General features: G+C 39.7%; 1 protein-coding gene across 11 annotated transcripts in view; it reads right to left on the bottom strand.

Moving 5' to 3' along the window:
• Window positions 1-19,772, bottom strand: part of atp11c (ATPase phospholipid transporting 11C) — a 41,187-nt gene that overhangs the window by 12,846 nt on the left and 8,569 nt on the right. For 10 of the 11 annotated variants that reach the window (XR_008416038.1, XR_008416037.1, XR_008416036.1 and 7 more), the window contains exons 2-8: window positions 13,834-13,953; window positions 11,087-11,176; window positions 5,724-5,804; window positions 3,478-3,585; window positions 2,485-2,613; window positions 1,904-1,992; window positions 1,515-1,565 (exon numbers count right to left, since the gene is read on the bottom strand). Coding sequence is in view for 6 of the 11 variants with exons in the window: in XM_053878524.1 (XP_053734499.1) it covers window positions 1,515-1,565; window positions 1,904-1,992; window positions 2,485-2,613; window positions 3,478-3,585; window positions 5,724-5,804; window positions 11,087-11,176; window positions 13,834-13,953 (668 nt within the window). In the remaining 5 variants the exon portion in view is untranslated. Of the gene's footprint in view, window positions 1-1,514; window positions 1,566-1,903; window positions 1,993-2,484; window positions 2,614-3,477; window positions 3,586-5,723; window positions 5,805-11,086; window positions 11,177-13,833; window positions 13,954-18,584; window positions 18,896-19,772 lie in introns of those variants that run through there. The other variant, XR_008416039.1, reaches the window with a different exon arrangement.

Here is a 19,772-nt window from a genome sequence, read left to right as displayed (position 1 = left end):
AGGAGGAGTGAGTGACGCCAAGCCAGCTTGTTTTTAATTTTACCTCTTGTCCACGATTCATGATCGATAGTATAATGATTTGTTGTTGATGCGAAGGGAAACAAATGAGTGCTTAAACCACTGTTTGGATTCTACTCTCGGTTTAAGTGAGCAGTGAATGAGGTTCTGTCACCAAGCAAGAGGAAGTGGGTCATTTTGTCATCGGAGGAGTCCCACTTCAATTGGCAGGATGTGTTTTAAATGTCCTTGGGCAAGGGTTTAAATGCCGCTGATGCCTTGGTCAATAGGGTGTGAATGTTGTCTAGTTGGCAGCTTATGAAGCACCTCAAGCCCTGGTGGATTCATATATATGTACGAGTGTGTGTGTGTGTGTGTGTGCGCGTGTGCGTGTGTGTGTTTGAGCATATATATCCTAGTGAGGCCCAGTTTTGTGAAAAAGACCTCCTTGTGGGGTCCCACAATGACCCCACAATTTTGAGGTTTTGAGGTTTCAAGTTGAAGATGAAGACTTCAAAACAACGCAGTCATTATAATTAGGTTTAAGTTTAGCCATTTGTTTTGGACGGTTTATTTAAGGATGAGAGGCTGGGGAAAGCATTACGGCAAGGAGCGCACAAAGATGGTGCTACAAACCTGCCTGTGAGTGTACAATGGCGAGAGATGAGCAATGTGTCTAAATTTAAATCACAAAAGATGCTGTCAACTAACAGGTTAGGTATGTCAGAGGGTCAAGCAAAGCATATAATTATTCACATTCATTTGTCCGTCTCATGACTAACTGGAGGGAATATAAGTGAGAAGTCAAGAACCTGGTTCAAGATGACACACAAGTTAAAACATTCTTTCGTAATCCCCGATTGTGCTCTGGATACAGTTGCTGACTCCTGCTGAGGGGAACCTGCTTTTGAAAGGTTTCCCAGGATGAGTAATGTACACTCAATGCTTCATTCAGGACTTTAGTGCTGCTAAGCACAGTCTTAAATGTCTTCAATGATGACCTCTGTTTGTACTGTTTAACGTTTATGAATTCATAAGCGTACTGTACAGTTCAAAACAGCCCTGTTAAATGTCACCCATAAGGGATGCTACTTTCAAAAGTATGGTAAAAAAAACATGATTAAATTAGGATTTAATTATACTACTATTTTATTTTATTTTTAGTAATGCAGACACTATGTCACTGGTAAGCATACTTTTGTTTTGGGTGGGAGGTAAACCATTTTATTTTCTTTTTATTTTGAATTTTCCATCCTCTCATCCTCTGTTCTGCAAGGGAAAATAATTCATTTTGTCACCCATTTTTCAGTTTAGTCAAGTCTTGCATCTAATCCTGAGTCACATTTAGTCATTTATAGCCGTTTGGGTTAGTCATGTTAGTCAAGTCAAAGTCAAACTAATGTGATGCTTTGCACACAACTATCCCCACAGTGGGATTAATCGAGTTTATCTCATCAAATCTAACAGTTAGCAGATGATTTTAATTTTACACACGACACAGCATTGCATACGCTCACCTTACAGTAGGCTCCTGATTGTTTCTGTAGATGTGCATGCGACCGACAAACCTAAACACACAAAACACTGGTTAGTGCTACTGAGCTTCAAATTTGCAAGAACTGAAAACAAGAAAAAATAAACAACAAACAATAAGGATTAAGAAACAAGACATTGAAATGTCACTTAAATCGGACCATTACGTACATCGACTAGAAATGCAATTCTAAAGTCATCCTCATGGTGGCGCTACATTGCTATTTGTAACTTAACCTGTAGAAGTTCCACGGGGGAGAAAAATCCCTTTCTGCTGTCACTGAGTACATACTTTCTACCAAGATATCTCGATAGGTCCGCTCAAAAAGTGCTGGAGCTCCAGGGGACAGAGGGTCACCCGATGAGTGCTTACTTGTAAAGGTCAGGCTGTGGCTGTTCGCACTCGATAGTGGCGTTGAGAGAATCCAGATCCTTCTCTGTGTCTGGTACAGTGTAATGTGTCTGGAGTGACAATGGGGAGGGAAAAATGGATGAGCACCAGATCAAGACAACATTCCTGAAATACTTTGGAGGCAACGCCAAAAAAGAGTTCTGAAAACTGTTAACAAATGAAGTAGCAGCAATGTTAATAAGTAAAAATTGTAGTCATTTAAGGACTTTTCTTTCCTTTCCATGTTCTGGGGAAGCAAGAATATGACTTGACAAAAATTAATATTTTAAGTCAAGGACATGAGCTCACGAAAACAACATAAAGTGGTTGAATATAAGTATAGCATGTGACATGCTTGTAAACAATTGCATGCACTTACAATGCCTAAACCCATATATTCAATCATTTTATAAGGTAGGTGCGATGCAGATCATCGCGGAAAAATAAAACAATCTGACAGCTCAGAAATGAACACACACAACAGCCGTCCACACGACATCAGATTTATTTCCGTTTCCAAGAATGGAAAATCATATCACACTGCGTCACACGTCAGCACACACCTTATGGTTGGACTCTCCATCCAGACTTGCAGTCGTAACAAAACACGTCTCGTCATCTCGGCTGGACTTGAGGAGTATTAAATCACAGGGAAAGGTCTCATCTTCTTCCACTTCCACAACATCTCCCACCTTAGCCAGGGAAGAGAACACATCAGAAGAACTCCATCAGCAGTGGATTCATCATCTTAAATTCCTTTCTGCGAAATTCAATCTGCTCACTGGAGCGTCCTTCCTCCCGTGCTACCTCTGTGAGCTTAACAATAAAATAGATTTCTTCATGTCAGTTTTACAGGGGCACATCTTCAATATGGCCACCTTCATCATTTTTTATACATATATCTATATATATATATATCTATATATATGTATGTATATATACACATATATATACATACATATATATACACATATATATATATACACATATATATATATACATATATATATATATATCAACTGAACCATTCAACAGTGTTTCTATAAGCGCTAAAACAGCAAATTTCATCTTCATTCAGCATTTCATGTTTTTTTTTTCTCATTTCCTCTTGTAGTAAAGTTACGCAACAAGTCAACAAGGAAGATCAACTTCACTGTGAACACTGTTTTAACCAAGACTTGTCAGATAGGTTCAATATTTGTTGTCATCCACATTCTCGCTTGTGTAGCCACCATCTGAGCGAGAATGACTCACCCTCTCACTCTTTAGCATGTTTACATTCTCCAGAGCTACTCTTCACTGCAGGGTTTAGTTTTTGTCATGACCTTCGGTGCTGGAAGTGTTGTTGGATTTGTCAGCTGCCTGTTGCAGCCGCCTAGTCTCACTTTATCAAATATTTGCCGGAAGAGGTACCACATTGTGCGTAACAGAAAAGAACATGTCCTGGAGCAAATGTATGCACATTTGTGTGGTTTCTTTTCAGACTTTCAGGAACCTTTTCCACTAAAACCTCTCAGCACATTCTCTTAAATCCACAAGAAGCCTATGAGCCATACCTTAATTTTCTCACTCTCTTTCCGTATCCTTCGACCGTCTTCGAGTACCGTTACTGGATACTTATTGACCTCATTGTCAGCCTTGTGCCGAAGCCAGTCCTCATAGCCCTGCAAAGACAAATATCAGGGTGAGACACTCAACATGCTTATTGAAAAGATGGCAATAATATCTACGTCAGACTTGAATATGGCATGAGAGAAACTACCATGTTGCTCTTAAAGCCTGTATTTATTGAATTAAAAACTTTGAGTAACACTTGGTAATTGTAGTAAAGTGTAATGCTTGATAAAACATACTTTCCAAACTGCCAGTTTGATGCCCTTGTTTCCGGTTTACTTTACACTGCACTTTCCATTTAAATAAAAAAGGGAAGCTCATATGAATATCAAGCATTTTTTGCTGAGTGGCCAAAAGACATTTTGTCCATCTTAACACACCTGTAACTGCATTTAATCTATAGCAAAACCCGCATGATAGAAACTTGCAAGTGTCAATGCTGAATCATATCGTGGCTATTAACTGTTACTTAAAGAATCCAAGCTCAACATTTAATGGATGTTTAAAGTGATGTGGCGTATGATGATCACACTATGAAAAAAAAAAAAAAAAACAGCCTGCCATTTTATTTTCCCTCTCATCTGTCTCCAGTGGGTAACAATTGCTCATCTAAACGGTGAATAATTTACAAACCTGACGACAGAAGGGATGGACAGATTCCCAGTGTCCTAGAAATTATTATTCAGCTAGTGCTGTCCCTCTCCGTGACATTTAGAGGATCAACCTATGCTTCATTATTGTTTCCACACGAAGAACATTTAAAATAAAACAGTGGCATGTTAGATGTTTCATCATTTAAACACCAGTCAAGATAAGACATTTGAGTCAGAATGATGGCAGCAGCTGAACACCCTTTAGGTCCTCAGTAATATTTAATATAGAAAATGAGATCATCGGTTGTTCTCTTTGGGGACGTAATTTGACAAAGTAGAACGAATTCAAGTGACCTGCCAACAGACTGGTGATGAATCCAACTATTAAAAGTTTTTCAGAAAATACATGAAAACATGTCAAGCAAGAAAAATCTAAGTCACCAAATTGATCATCTTGATAACTGAAACATTTGCTTCAGGATAATAACAAACATGGCTGCTCGCCCGAGGATTCAATTATATGAGTGATCACATAAATTTCAAAGGTGAAAGATGTGCATCAGCGCTGAAAGTGTTAGACTCAACCTTTAAAATGACGTGTAATCCATCTCGGCATGCGACAGTAATATATGGCCACGGCATTTTCAGCCTATTTTTTTCTGATGTTTATGCACGTCAAAACATTCTTGCAGAACTGTACTATACAGAGCAAGTTAAGAGGGCAGTTCAGCTTCCAGAACAACACCGAGAGCTTCACTTTTTGGGAGGCAGTAACAGAATATAACATGAAGAACCCCATCGAGCTTTCACTAGTAAGTTATTAGCTGCAGATGGTGCAGAGATGCAGCAGGTAGGGTGAGACGCCAGCCAGTGCCAAAGCATGAGTGTGAGCCAAAAAGTGGAATTAGAGGAAAAGAAGGCGGTGGAGAGAAAGTCTGGTGTTATGACACTACGAGATGATGCAAGAGGGATGGAAAAATTGGAGCGAGCGAGTCGGAGAGCCTACGGATGGCGGTCTTAATTGGACATTAACTAAATCTTGCTAATCGAGTGAGAAAAGCTGCCATGGTGATTCCTCTTTCAAAGCCTGGCTGGAGGATGTCAGGCACTATCAATGTAGCAAAAAATATTTTTGGAAGGAAGTCCGCCCACTATTGTGCACTTCAAAGCAGGAGCAGCGGGCTTGCTAAAACGCTGATCCTGATACAAAACAGCTAAAACTGGGACGTTGGCAGAAGCCAAGGCGATGAACCAGAGAATGTTGTTGTAATTTGTCTCTGTAATCGGTCCGCTCTGTGTTCTACAATTGAGTTATCAAAGAGTCAGTTAACCTTAAATTCAAATGAGCAAAGGACAAAGCTTTAATAGCGTTATTTAATCAAAGACATCACATCATACAAGAATATAGTATAGAAAAATAGAGATTGGACAACAGAAAATTTGTTCAAAACTAGTGTTGAAATGAGCATTAAAGCAGAACATTCTGAAATTATGATGAAGACTTTTTAAAAAAACTAAAATATTGTATTTATCCATTTATTTATTATATTCCAATTGATCTGAAAATAAAAATAAAAATAAGAATTGAAACTCACCTGCTTGATAGCTGTAACTGTGATGACAAAAAATAAAGGCAGGCCACTAGTGACAGGGCTGGTGGGAGTGTCTACAATCACCTGTGGAAAAAAGGGAACAGTGGGTTAACGTAAATAGCAACAGCAGATAAAAACATCTGCCAACTGGCTCCGGCTGAAAGAGAAGAGAGTCAGATTGGGTTACAGAGTTTCGACTTCGAAGTACGGGTTATATTCATGCTGTCAAACATTTTAACTATCACTTCAAATTTGATCAAATTCAGGCAGTTAAGAGACTGATATTTTGCAAAGTGTATGTTCCAATATTTTGAGAGAGGTATCTGATAAAGACTTTAAGATGCCCTTGCTTTATCAAACAAGTTCCCTCAGAGGTCAGACCATCCTGTCAATGAACAGAAGATGATATTAAAGCAGTCACTTAAGAGCCAAACATGGATATATTTAGGTAACACCATACACTTAATACACGTGTTCAAAAAACTTTGCAGAAACAGACAAACATCATTTAGTTTTTCATGTTTTCATTCCTCCGCCTGGCATGTTGAATGAAAATTAGCAGGAAATAATCCCCCTCCACCTGACTAAAGTATGCAGCTAAATCCACAACGTACAGTCGCAAACAGTGTGAACGAGTGCGCCCTCACAGCCATTATCGGATTTACCCTGGTATTTTCTGATCCTGGTTTCCCCTCGAGCCAGATTGTGTATCACAACATGGGCTAACACATCACATCCGTGCTCATTGGTATTCAAACTGGAAGCATTACACGCTGCCAGATAGACATCGGCAAACAAGAGACGAGGATGAAGCAGCGTGTGCTTCCTTGATCTGTGCTGAGAATGAAACATAAACCCTGATCGGACTGTAATGAAAGACAGAAAGACACAGAGTAAAAATACACAAGCAGGCAACCAGGACACAACAGCAGCAGCAGCAGCAGCAGGACTGACAGCTTGCTCCAGCTTTACTGTCATCGTAAATGACTGCAGGCTTAATCAATCGCTGGCCGCAGACGGACTATTTGGAAGATACATTTGCAAGGGTTAGCAGATAAAGATCAATGCTCTGTGTAGCAAGCCGAGAGGAGACATCCATGTTTTCGAACATTCTGTTTATTTACACAACTGGATAAATATAACCAGCCCATCAGCAGAGCAAAACTAATTCAGGCACCAGTCCTCAGCCTCAGTAGAAACCCAAAAACAAAGAGCCTTGCTTGCTCTCCATTAAATCTAATGTCAGTGCGCTCTGTGTTTCTTGCATTTCAAACACAATACAATGAATCCTGTTCTATACTATTCTGACAGACAGACTGGGAAAACAGTATGTGTGATTAAAGAACAAAAGTAGAGTGATAAGTCAGTCAAAGAATGGCCAAATACTTGGCCAAATGTGGAGAGAAATGTGGTGAAGCTATAGTGATACATTCAGGGCATGCACAGGAGTATATATTTTAGTAGTCGCTAGCAAAGATCAAACCAAAAATCAAGTCAGTTTCAGGTCCTGTCCTCATAGAGACAGACTGTGTCATAAACACCAGTTCTGTGTTGGATCAACCACATGGAACCTGCGTTTTCAGTCACTGGCTCCGACAGTTTTTGAAGCCAGGTGATTAATGAATGAATATATTTGAACAAGTCGCCTCCACAACTTTCTGAAAACTATGGCGTCTCTGCTCCGCCTCACACCGAAAGCAATCCTTGAGGACAACATGGACAACACAAGTATTGTACGTCATCATCACTCCATGTTAGTGTCTCTGCTTGCAGGTTAAGGATCAATATCGGGATCTGATCCAAGTCAAAATAACTGGACCGCGTATCTTATTTTTTCAAGAACCCAGCTAATCCTATTAGGCAGTTCCCATCCATTAAAACATGAACAACTTTTTGAGTTAAGGCATCAGATTGGTATCGACCGCTTCTCAAGGCGGGTATCACCATCAGATGTGAAACATGTTATCGAGCCATCCCCAGTTGCGCTAATGTAGCATTGGGCTAAAGCTTCTTAATATGAATGTGCTGCGTCACCTTCTTTGTTTGTTAGAGCATTATAGCACCACCCCCAGGTCTGGAGTGCATAAACATAATTTAATATTTTCAGTGGATTTGCGTGTCCACCTGAATCGGCTCTATTTTTAGGGAGCAAAGACCAACCAGAAGGAAAAAAATGTGTCGCTGCAGTGATGAAGCTTGAGCTTGTGAGAGAGTCAAACCACATTTTTGTGTCTTCGAAGGAGACGTGGATGTAGGTGTCGGACAGGCCTGTCTGAATATTTGAAAAACTGCCGACAAACAGGAATTCAAATTAGCACTCTTTAAAACAAGGTTATGCAGAACAGCATCTCACAACCTGAACTCACCGCCTCAAGCAGATGCGCTACAGCAACAGAAGACCAGACGGCCGCACTATTTACTCAGGTTAAAATTGACCTACAGATGATAGGAGAAATGGCTGGTCTGAAGAATCTTGGGTACTACTGCCATATTCAGATCGTATGGTCAGAAAATGCCACAATAGTCCTTGTCTCAACAGCAGTGTAATGTTGTGGGGGATATTTTCTTGGCCATTTCCAAGACATTGCTGAATCTAAACCCAAAAGAACCGAGGCAGATATTAAAGTAAAAGTGGGCGCCGACTCAGTATGAGCAAGGTGCACCTAATAAAGAGGCGTATTCATTTCCAGACTTTTCTTTCTTATCACTCACAAACATTGACTCTTTGGTACACTTCTCATTCCACAGAACTCCACATCTTCACTCCAAGAGACAATTCTATGAGGATGGAAATGTGGGTTTCTATTATTTAACGGGACATTTGAACTCATGGCTGGGTGGCTTCTGTCTACCTGTCACTGTTGGTTAAATACAGCTAGCTTTTTCGGGAGAGTAAACGTACCCACATCATTGCAAATGCAGTGACTGATGCCACAGTGAGATAGCAGCTCGGTTGAGGAGACGTCTTCTGAGTCCTAAATAACTGAAAGTGTGTCAGAATTGGCGACAGGCAGCAAGCCTGTGGCCCCAAGGCGGCACATCGGGCCCTGGAAACCTCCTACAGCACCACCTTTTCCATCCGTTGCCTCGTCTTACTATCTCAGCTTCTATCGTGTCACGACTGCTCAGACTATTTTACCCCCACAATTCCCTTTTGATCAAATTCAGGCAAAGACATGCAGCGCTATTTATAGAAGAGTGGTGCTTTTTATCGGCCTGTGTCTATTTGTGGCGCTCTGAAGCACAGAGGGCTTCCTGGCTGCTGACGTTAGCAGTGCTGCGTTGCAGAAAGAAGAGGAGGGGGGGTTGAAAAAGACGGGGAGTCAGACAGGAATAAAGAAGCATTACCCCCAAAAAAAAACAGGGTAACAAAAAGAAACGGTTGATGCATTTGGCTGATGGCAGAACATTTGTGTTGAGCCTCTGAGGAAAAGGGAAATCCATTTATTTTCCTCCAATAGGTGCAGGTGTTAAGACGAAAGTGTGCGTGTGTGTGTACTAGTTTCTTTCTCATCTTCTGTGATATAATAGCTGGCTGCGAGGAGAACTGAGTGGTTAGGATAAGGAGCCCCTCAAGAGACGTTGGATTAGTGGAGAAACGCCAGCTACACTGCAGCTCGGGTAAACACCGTCAGCAGAGCGAGGACACCCACTGAGTCACTTCATGAACACATACAAGATATGTGTGCACGTATAGAAATACATGCAGTAAGAAACAGTGTGCACAGCCTCTGATTACATGCAGCAACAGGCAAGATGTCATGCTACCACACCTTATTATCGTTATTTAATGCATGTAAAAAAGGAATTAGACATCAATGTACATATATAGTATTACAAATATAGTATTAACTACAAATGGGATGTTCAGGGAAGTCAAATTGTATGCAAAATGAAATCATAATTAGTAGAAATATGAGATATAAAAACCAACAGCCACATAAACAATACTTGGAAAGAGATACTTAGATGTTGTGAGGTTAATAGTGGGGAAAAAACATCAATATCACAGAGGAATCTGACTATGGTCTATTATTCTTTTATTTTTGTAAAAGAAAAACCCAGTCAAATAACTATTTGAATGGTTCATGACAATCAGAAGGATGGAAAACAAACACGCGATAAGCACTGAAACAGCTCAGACCCCCAACAAGCAGATCATTTGACATGCGGCGCGCGCGTGAAACAGCGTCGTTCAGATTTCTGCCAAGCTTTACCAAGCAACCTTAACCATGTTATGGAATAATAACAACTGTTTTTGTCCCACAGTCACATGAAAATTGATTTGTGAACGGAGCTGGTCGTGAGAGCAGCAGAGGTGAGAAGCCATGTGAATGAACCGCAACTCCACATGGATTTAGTTTGCTGTTTTCAATCAAAATTCTGTCTTTACGGATGCCAAGCCAAAGCAAAGGGAGAGAAACAAAAACAGTGTCCCAGTGTGTTGCTTGGTGCACGACAGTGACGTTCATTTTAAGTTGAAAGTAAAATGAAAGTGATAAAGTGGAAAGGACGAGGGAAAAGTATGAACAGATGCAAAGTATTTCCCCAGAGCGCACATAGCAGGGGAGCTAGAACTGAAGAAGCACTGCAGAGACTGCTGGTGACTAGGATACAGCTCGCAGGCAGCTCTTTCTAGTTAAGCTTGTACAATGACGACAAAATGTCTCGGAGACACAGGTATGACTGGCTTCTTTTTAAAAAAAAAAAAAAAAATAGATGGCTTCCAGTGCTGGTGGACACGGCCATGTTCGCCAAAATGACGGTATCTACATGACTAATCTGCCCTTCAACTTGTATAGTTGAGTTTTCCAGTGCTGGGAGAATGCTGTGTATGTATATATGGTAAAACCTCCTCTGCAAAGCCACCTCATTCTTAGACAAGCATTTAAATGTAATACATATTTAGTTTGACACATCTTTATGTGAGTCCAACATGACTGTATTTGCATGAAATTCTAATTCTAAACAAAACACAAAACAAAGTGTATTTTCTTCAAACCAAATACAATATTAACATAAATTCGAAGAGTTTTAATTCTTAAGGAGAAATGCAATTCTTTCAGTCCTAAAAATGTGTACACCTTTTACACTGTAAGATATATTTTACATGGTCTATTTAAATTATAGACCTGATTGTGATCAATCCAAATACTTAACTAAGAAAAACAACCACAGCCAAAACACAGTGCGTATTTTCACAGGTAATCAAAATGGATTCAAATAAGGAAGCCTGTGCCTTTAAGCACAAGTTAAGAGCTCTTCACGTAACTGAATTTGATTGTCTGATTAAAACCAACTTTACTTACAAACGCACGTTGGAGGAGAACATCCTCACCTCTAACAAAACACGCTCAGATCCTTACCTGCACTAGGAAGATGATGAGGAAGTAGAAATTTGCAATTCGTCTGAACTGTTCAAACAAGTTCTTTGGCAGAAAGTTCCACACCGTGTACTGCAAAGAGAATGGCAAAAGGCATTAATTCAAGAGGACGTGCGCCCTACAGTATGTGAACTGTTCTCAGATTATGCTCTTTTATTCATGACCCTCTTACAAGCATCTTAGGTCAAAGACTGGCTTGGGAAATTCAAACAGAATTAGAACCGCTGAGAATTCCGACTTGTCCGTGTTTCATCTGGGAGGAAGAGGAAATGTAATTTCAGCAGATCAGATGTTACATTCAAATTACTCTCTGACCCTCATGAATCATTATTTAATAGATTAAACCTTTTGATGTGTCAAAGATGCTTTATCAGGATGTTGAATTCACTGTTTGCACTGATGGCTTTATAACAAAAATCAATACTGACACGACACAAGTGATCACAAAATGTAGAGCCAGAAATCAATGTCACTTTGAAAGCATCAAATTCGTCTCTCCATTTCCGGCAGATGCTTCAATGATCAACTCACTACACACAAATAAAGCAAAGGCAGTCTGATTTCTATTTGTTCACTTAATGGGAAAATAACACTGTTATTATCTTGACTTCATTTTCCATTTGTTATTGGCTGTTTTATTATTTATTTTAACTTTAACAACATCTCACATGATGTTTCTTTTCTTTTGTGTCAATGAGACGCGTGAGAATGGTTTTCTATTGAATAGTGAATTTACATTACCGGTAATGTATTTTCATTGATATACTAATGGGAAACGAGTCAAATGTAGAAAAGGGTGGCCATCTCTGGAAAAATCTTATTAAAAGTAATGTGATAAAATATGCAACAATGAAAAATTATATTACATAGATTTAGTTTTTATTTACTTTTATTTACTTTAGTGTCCCAAACTTCTTATTTTAATGTGAAAAAGGCACTTGATTATAAAGACTTTAACACTATAAGAATTTAACACACGGAGGGATATATTGATGAGAAAAAAAGACATGGAATGGACCATAGACAAAAGTCGCCGACAGTATTATCCAAATACCATTGAAAACAATGAGCTAAATGTGTACAGCAGGTGGTAGAAGCATAACAGGTCTTTATATCAATTGTAATGCAGAACACCACCAAAATGTAATCAAATGTTTTTTGTCCTATTAAAAACATTTCCTGAAAATTGCACTGTCAACTGTTAAGTGTTTTGTTTTTTTGGTACTTTGCTCAACAGACAATTGCAGAACGTCCTTGGCAGAGGTCATTTAGCATTGAGAGCAGTTCACTGCTGCCATTCTGGCAATCAACTTTAAAAACATAGATGGCAAGGCAAACAAGTCCGACCACCCACACAAACACCAAAAACAATAAAGAACTGTTTGTGAGGGAGATGGAGTATCAGCAGATCGGTCTCTTGTTTTGGCAGAGGAGGAGGAGGAGGATGAAAGTAGTGAGAGACGGGCGGGGGGGTGGACTTGTACAGAGGCCGTTGGTGGGGCAGCACTAGAAAAGGTGGGGATGTTGAGGAGCAGTGGCATGGGCGAACAGAAACACTACAGCAGGGGTAATTAAAGGCTGTTTACCCTGACAAACTGGCAGGTGGCAATCGATTGGCCCATCTTCACTGGGACCCACTGCACCACTATAAATCCCACTGCTGCGAGTTACACTCACCCCGCTTCCTCCATCACATTCATATCAGTACTGAGGCAGCAGGCAGTGATTTCCACTGGGACGGGACACCGAGTCAGGATTTAGGTATGGAGTCTGACGTCGCCTCATGCCCAGGAGGGAATTATGGAATTGGACATCCTGCCAGCACTATAATAGCAGCTGTGTGTATCACTGCCACTGTCGGTGATCCCCTGACACACCAATAATCTGCTTTGTTGAGAGTGAAGACAAGCATGCGGAGAGGCCTGTTAGGATAAAGACAACTTAAGGGATAGACGTGGGAGCACATTCATTTTCCATTGCAGAGGAGTGATATGTCAAACAGTCAAAAACAAATGGAGATGAGTGACTTTTTTTTTCTTTTTGCACGATGCAGCAGACTATAGCAGCTGATAGACACTACAAGAATATGAGGAATGAACTAGTGTTAAATAAATTAAAATGTCTAAAGTTTGGCAACAAATTGATTTAAGTCACAGACAAAATAAAGCATGCTTGAGTAGGACTAACAATAACAACCATCATGACTGTGAGCAGTGTAGCAATATTTTACAGAAATACAGAAGAAGAAGGAAGTAATAAAAACAACATCTGAAGCAACACTTTCTGCTGAGGTGCAGGAAGTTAAACAGAAGTAGATTTTAGCTCAGCGATTCTTGTCAGACAACTTTTCAAGTACATCTGTTCCTCCTATGGCACACATTTGAATGTTTGAAGAGGCTTTAGAAACTAGCTAGAGAGGTCTCTGGAGCAGCCGTACAGAAACAATTCACTTCCACACCCTGAGCAATAAATCACCAAGCAGGGTTGCTCACACGCTGTTTTGTGCTGCTGTCAGACCAATGGAACCTTCATTTTGTTTTATTATTCAACATCTATGTCATGACATAAACATGACAGTCAAATTAAAACCTTCTGCTATTTAATTGACCTCAGTGAATATTTTCACGTCATTATTTCATAGTGTAACACCAAAACCTCTTTTGCACAACCATAAAGATGCTGGAGCTGAATGACACATTAAATACCAAAACCGTCCGCATGCTTCTTACCTTCGAGGACACAATCCTGTTGTCACAAAATTTGGGTGGGATGAAAGCTTCGGCGGCAGAGGACTGCCGATGGCCAACATAGATGGTCCTGTTGTCGACTCGTCTCTCATCTCCACCGAGCTGGAAAACGCAAAGAAGAAGAGAAAATTACGAAAGAATAAAACAGAAATAATAATGTATGTCACACACACAGAAATCTGACAAGTATTGAACATCCCAAGGAAACTCAAGCATGAAGCTACAATGCAAAATTCAATATTAATAGGGTCAAAACTGAGGGAACCAATATACATGTCCACAGACTACCTTAATTTGATCTCTCTCAAGCGACCAGCCATCAATGATGAATGAGTAATAAATCTCAGCTGGCAGGAGGGAAGTGATGTGCTCACATTGACAGCGGATGCTGACTGTGATTTAGAGCACTGGGTTAAACCTGACCACCGGGAAACCAACTTAAAATGATCCACACACGGTGTGACTTGTTCATGCTGGATGAGGGACATCAAAGGTCATTCCTTACTGGGGTCAAGGGTTAACCATTTCATCAGGGAGCACCTATCTTCCCAAGTGAGAGTGGTTTAGAAGGATTTAATTTTCCAATGACTCCTCTGCAGTCACCAGAATGGTGGCGCACTCCACAGTAAACATGGACAAAGAGGGGCTCTACTATGAGTCTCAGCCAGTTCTCTATCGATTTTGAGCGCTAAAGCAAATGCCAGTTCTCAGCGATCAAATGAAACTTGTGGCAAACATTTTGTGATTTGTCCTTCTGTATTTAACATAAATACTTGGAGAACTCAATTGTTTTCCTTATAAGAACTATAGGTGAGTATTGACAAGAACCACACCATACGCATCAATACGGCAGTTCTCGATACATAACGAAATCACAACGTGATATATTGTGACAAAGTATAGAGAGAAGATACAATATAATTCAAAATTGAATGGACAAATGAAGTCAAAACCACTTTTCCATTGTAATGTTTTTTTTCTTTCCATACCGATCATCAAATGCAGCATCACATACATACACTTATCCAGAAAGTAAATTACGTTTGTCAGTTAAACTTCTCAGGCATTTCACTAACATTGCAAAGATTTTATTCTTGGCATGTTTATACCACAATATTGTGCTAGATCAATATTTTTCTTGTCTGTAAAATACTAAATGAACATGAGACAGGATAACATAGAACCACACATGAAGTCAGACCATCTTTTCAACTCGAGCTAAAATGGACGACACCACTGCGACAACTTCGCTGGCTGCAATAATTCATTTACTCATTCCAGTGCTCAACAGCTTCATGTTCTCACACTTCGGATCTCATTTTCATTGACTGCGCCCACAGCTCACTTCCATGGTGTGGGTGTGATTGATGGAACACACGACCGCATCATCGCACAATCAGAGCTCCATGGCATCTTGTCATCAGGAGGAAAAAAACACTGCCATGAACACTGGAGGTGTTTCATTTGTTTTTGCATGCCTGCGACTGCTTTATGACTCACCAGCACACATCGAAAGGTATGATCGAGTGTCCGAACGCTATATTAATATTTAAACAGAAAGTACAATGCATCACATTGCAGCAAGGTAAAGAGATGCGTCGGGAGAATAAACAATTTATTAAGGTGAAATCACTGTCAACCCACAAAAAATACTAATACAGTAATGTATTGTTTGATGTCTCATCTGTATTTCGAAGTTGGGAAGGGATGAAAAATACAAATAGTCACAGTGAAAACAACCCTAACCTGCCTCTTCATCACTCAGCAACTGAAGTGAATCATCGCCTTCCAATCTGCCTTTATGTTTGTGCATTTATATCAAGACGAACAGCAAATTTAAACATGTTAGCATTCACCACCAAAACAGTATGTGACAACAGCAAACGCTAGCTACATCAAAAGCATTATTTAGTCAAAGGAAAAATGCTAAAAAGATGACTGAGCTGATAGACACAGTAGAAGTAAACGGTGGTAGAAGAGGCAGAGGGTTAAATGTAGGGTAATATTAAACATTATTAAACATCATTTCAGCTTACAACTAGATTTGCCCAACTTTGATGACAAACAGTAAGATAGAAAAATAACTCACTCCCTGCATGTATGTATGTAAATAAAAAAAAAAAAGACAAGGACAGAAAATTGAAAGTTTGGTTGTCAAGTGCCATTACTGAACAACTTCTTTTACTGGCTTGTCATTTATCCAGACAAAAAAGCTGTAGCCAAGTGTATCAAGTTCACCCCCCGTCAGTTGCCATCAGCGTCAGTGGAGTCTTTTCTGTCATAGCTGTACTGAACAAGTGGGACATTTGCCAGTAATGAAATTATACACGAGCAGTGGTATTTACCAATATTCCCCAAATTGACATTGAAAAATTGGCATTGTACATTTTCTCAATGAAGTCAAGACAAAAAAAAGCTCAACAGTTCTGCTTTATTAAGCAATGAATGACAAATTTCAACGTGCCTTGTTTCCATTCAAAGTAAATATGAACTTATAAAGTTAAAAATAAAGTACTAATTTTAACCTATCATTTAGGCCGTGGAAGACATACACCAAATATTCTGCAATTCTGTATAAAATCAATTTTAATTTTGTCCTCTCCAAAAAAAAAAAATAAATAAATAAAACATTTTTTGTATTTTTTGTTACCATTAAACAAGAAAGGTGGCAAGACGAAAACACACTTTCATTATTCTAAATACATGAAATTACAGCACTACAGAGGAAAATAAAGCAGCACTGGATTCGCTGCGCATTTGTCAGACGAGGCTTTCTAACCGGAGTTGGACTGACCCTATAAATTATTGAGTTTAAAAGAGCCAGATGATGTGAATCATCCAATGAAAGTGAGCAACATGTGGGTCGAATGAACAGATTGCCACCATCTAATACTGGACTCGGGGAGTGTGAAACAGCAGCAGCTTGCGCACAACCTGCCCAGAGTCTATTTCTGACTTGGATCAAAGAAAAGCCTTGAACTCCAAGAGCTTAATTTAAGCATCCGCTGAAGACGAAAGCGATAAACGTCACGGAATGATTCGCTTCTTATTGATGACATTTCAGGAAGGCTTTAACAGTATAGAGCACTGGACCAAACTCGGCAATGCAGACAATGATGATAAGTAAACAGCTTTTCCAAAGTCTCCAACTGCACAGTGTGGTAGTTTGTTTTTAAGTAGAGCTGCAACAACTGGTCATATCAGTCGACAATATTCGACTATTAAATTAGACACCAACGGTTACACCCAAAACATCAGAAGTATGGAAACATCAAACGGACGCATCAAAGTTTGCCTCAACACTCGCACATCATTTTCAAACCACATTTTGAGTATATAAAACTCAAAGTTTCAGGACACTATAACAGTGGCAACAGCACTTTATGCACTTTTTCCCATATTTTTTAATTAATAATTATCGATCAACAGTCGACAAATCAAAGTAAAGAGTGAAAAGTCAACTATCAACAGCGCAGCCCTGCTTAGAGGATTAAAGAGAGGAGAGCTCCTCCCTCCATTTCAAAAGGCAGACATCGATCACTTTAGTCGTTTATTTTGGCAATCTCATCACTCTACACTCAGTCTTATTAGACTATATATTATGCATAAAATCGTAGTCTCGCAAATGAGCAAGTAACTGAGTAGACATCTATGAACAGACTTCAATTTAAAAGCCAGGTTCACTCCTCCTCAGACTGTCTGCTCTCTCTCTCTGTGGACGGAGACCGATGCACCTACAGCAGGTTTTGCTGCTGTGGAAGAGAGAGTGCAGTGACTGAGAGGAAATGAGTCGGGAAGTGAAACACAACCCAAGGACACAAGTGCATCCAGGTCCATCAAACCATGACCCATGAGAGTGCTGCTTCATTTAAGAAAATCCCCTTCACCTTTGTGCCACACGTGTGTACAGCGTAGCGTCCGAGCCTCCGCCGAGTCATTGAGTCGATTGTAAGCTATAATTAGGGTCAGAAAGTACACGCTCGTATCCTGACATCAGGAGTCAGGGGCCACACCAGAAATGCAAATGCAAGGGAATCTCAACCTCCAGCACTATCTTTAATTCATTCTCAGAGGTCGACCGACTTAAGACCCGTGCCAACGCTCGGCTCGTGAAGCCAGTGTGGGCAGCCATCGTAAACGAAAAAGCATCAGCATTAAAATGACAGCCAGATCGATAGAGTAAACACGCAAGGCCCAAGTCAATGAAAATACATCCAGGGTTCTAAATACGCACTGCATTAAAGAGTAAACCGAGTCTTCAATTTTACATGAATTTATTTGCCTCATTCAGATCACACACGTATATACAACGCTTTTACCGCTAGACAATAAAACATTTAAGTTGAGCCATGAAACGATGACTCAGGCCTGACAATAGTGTCTTGTCACACCACGTCACAATTATCCACTTTGTCACGAGCTGTACACACTGTGTTCTCAATGAGTGCTTAACAGACAAGTCAATCTCTGATTAAAAATGTATTATGCAATTCACTTTCTGGCATTGTCAAGGGAACTAACTTGACAGGCACTGTTGCAATAGCACACTGTTATTGTTAGAACATTGTTAAACAATCAATGGTGGATTAGACAGCATTATTCTAATACAGCACACTGTTTCCTAACAATCAAATGATGTTACTTTAGTCTGTATATTAAACTAGCAATGAAGAATTGGGATACAAACTAACAATCTATTAGTAAATTCAAAATAACCATGATAAGTCCCTTACATTAGACATGCCATTCACTGCAGCAGATGAAATCCTGACCGGTGTTTAGTAAATAAAAGTGGTGATATTAGAGTGAACATTGTTTTTATGGATACAAGGAGTAAACACTGACATCAGGAGCTCTATCATTACCCGATAAAGCATCAGAGAGCAGGGGTATTAATGGCTTATTACATCAAAGTTCCTATTTTACTTTGTCACATTAAAGGGATAATGAGCTTTCCAAAAACCAATAGTTTCAGACATTATAAAAGTTGATCTCCTCAAGTTTTCCTTGAGGCAAAACCTTGGGATACACTGACCTGAGGCCTTCAACAGGTCAAAGGTAAGAAGGTGGTAAAAGTCTCAAAATTGTTCTGATTTACTTGAAGTTTTATAGCAGCATTATATTTTGGCAAAACATGTACACGATTTTTTTTTGTTTCTCACACTGTGAGACAAAAGAACCAAGCTTGGTATCTATACAAAGCTACTGAGTTTGGAAGGAAAAAAAAGAATCGCATTGAAAATCTGCTTAACACAGTTAATGAGGCGCAGGAAAGGAGAGCGATCACATGGGAGCCAAGCTTGAACTCATGTCTTGATAATCTGAAGAACAAAGACAGTTTTGTTGTAAATGCAATGTTCCTGTGAAAGCAAATCTTTTGCTTCATGTGAACACAAGCACGGAGCCACACAATACCAGGAAATCCCTCACAAAACAACACTACTTTAGGGCGTGAATTTGAAGGGGAAAAAAAGGAATTTATAGACGCATGGTTTTACAGGCTTAACATGAAGGTCCTAACTCCACCATGTAGTGACCATGATAACAATGATGACACCTAAGTTCACAGACAATTGTATGTTAACACACAGATCATGGCGGATCATAAGAAGTTCAAATCTGACATGGAGGTACTTTCTGTGATCTGAAGGAAATTAACTGAAGAACGTTTTGCCACACACATGAACCCATGTGACCACCATGGTTTGGACCAACTGTCACTCATCCACGCAGACAATCCAATACAGTTAGCAGGCAAAATTCAAGTTTGTTAAGTGAGCTGGTTCATGGCAGAGAAAGATATCTTGCAAAACACAAAAGCTATGTTCACTTTACATGATACATTTATAAAAAAAAATCTAAAATAAAGGAAGGCTGTGCTCACAACTGAGGCATTTCAAAAAGGCCACACCTTCTTGTGA

The sequence above is a fragment of the Synchiropus splendidus genome, chromosome 11, assembly GCF_027744825.2.
Source record: "Synchiropus splendidus isolate RoL2022-P1 chromosome 11, RoL_Sspl_1.0, whole genome shotgun sequence".
Classification (NCBI taxonomy): Eukaryota; Metazoa; Chordata; class Actinopteri; order Syngnathiformes; family Callionymidae; genus Synchiropus; species Synchiropus splendidus.
Note: the sequence above shows the minus strand (reverse complement) of the source record. Positions and strands in the feature narration are given on the sequence as shown.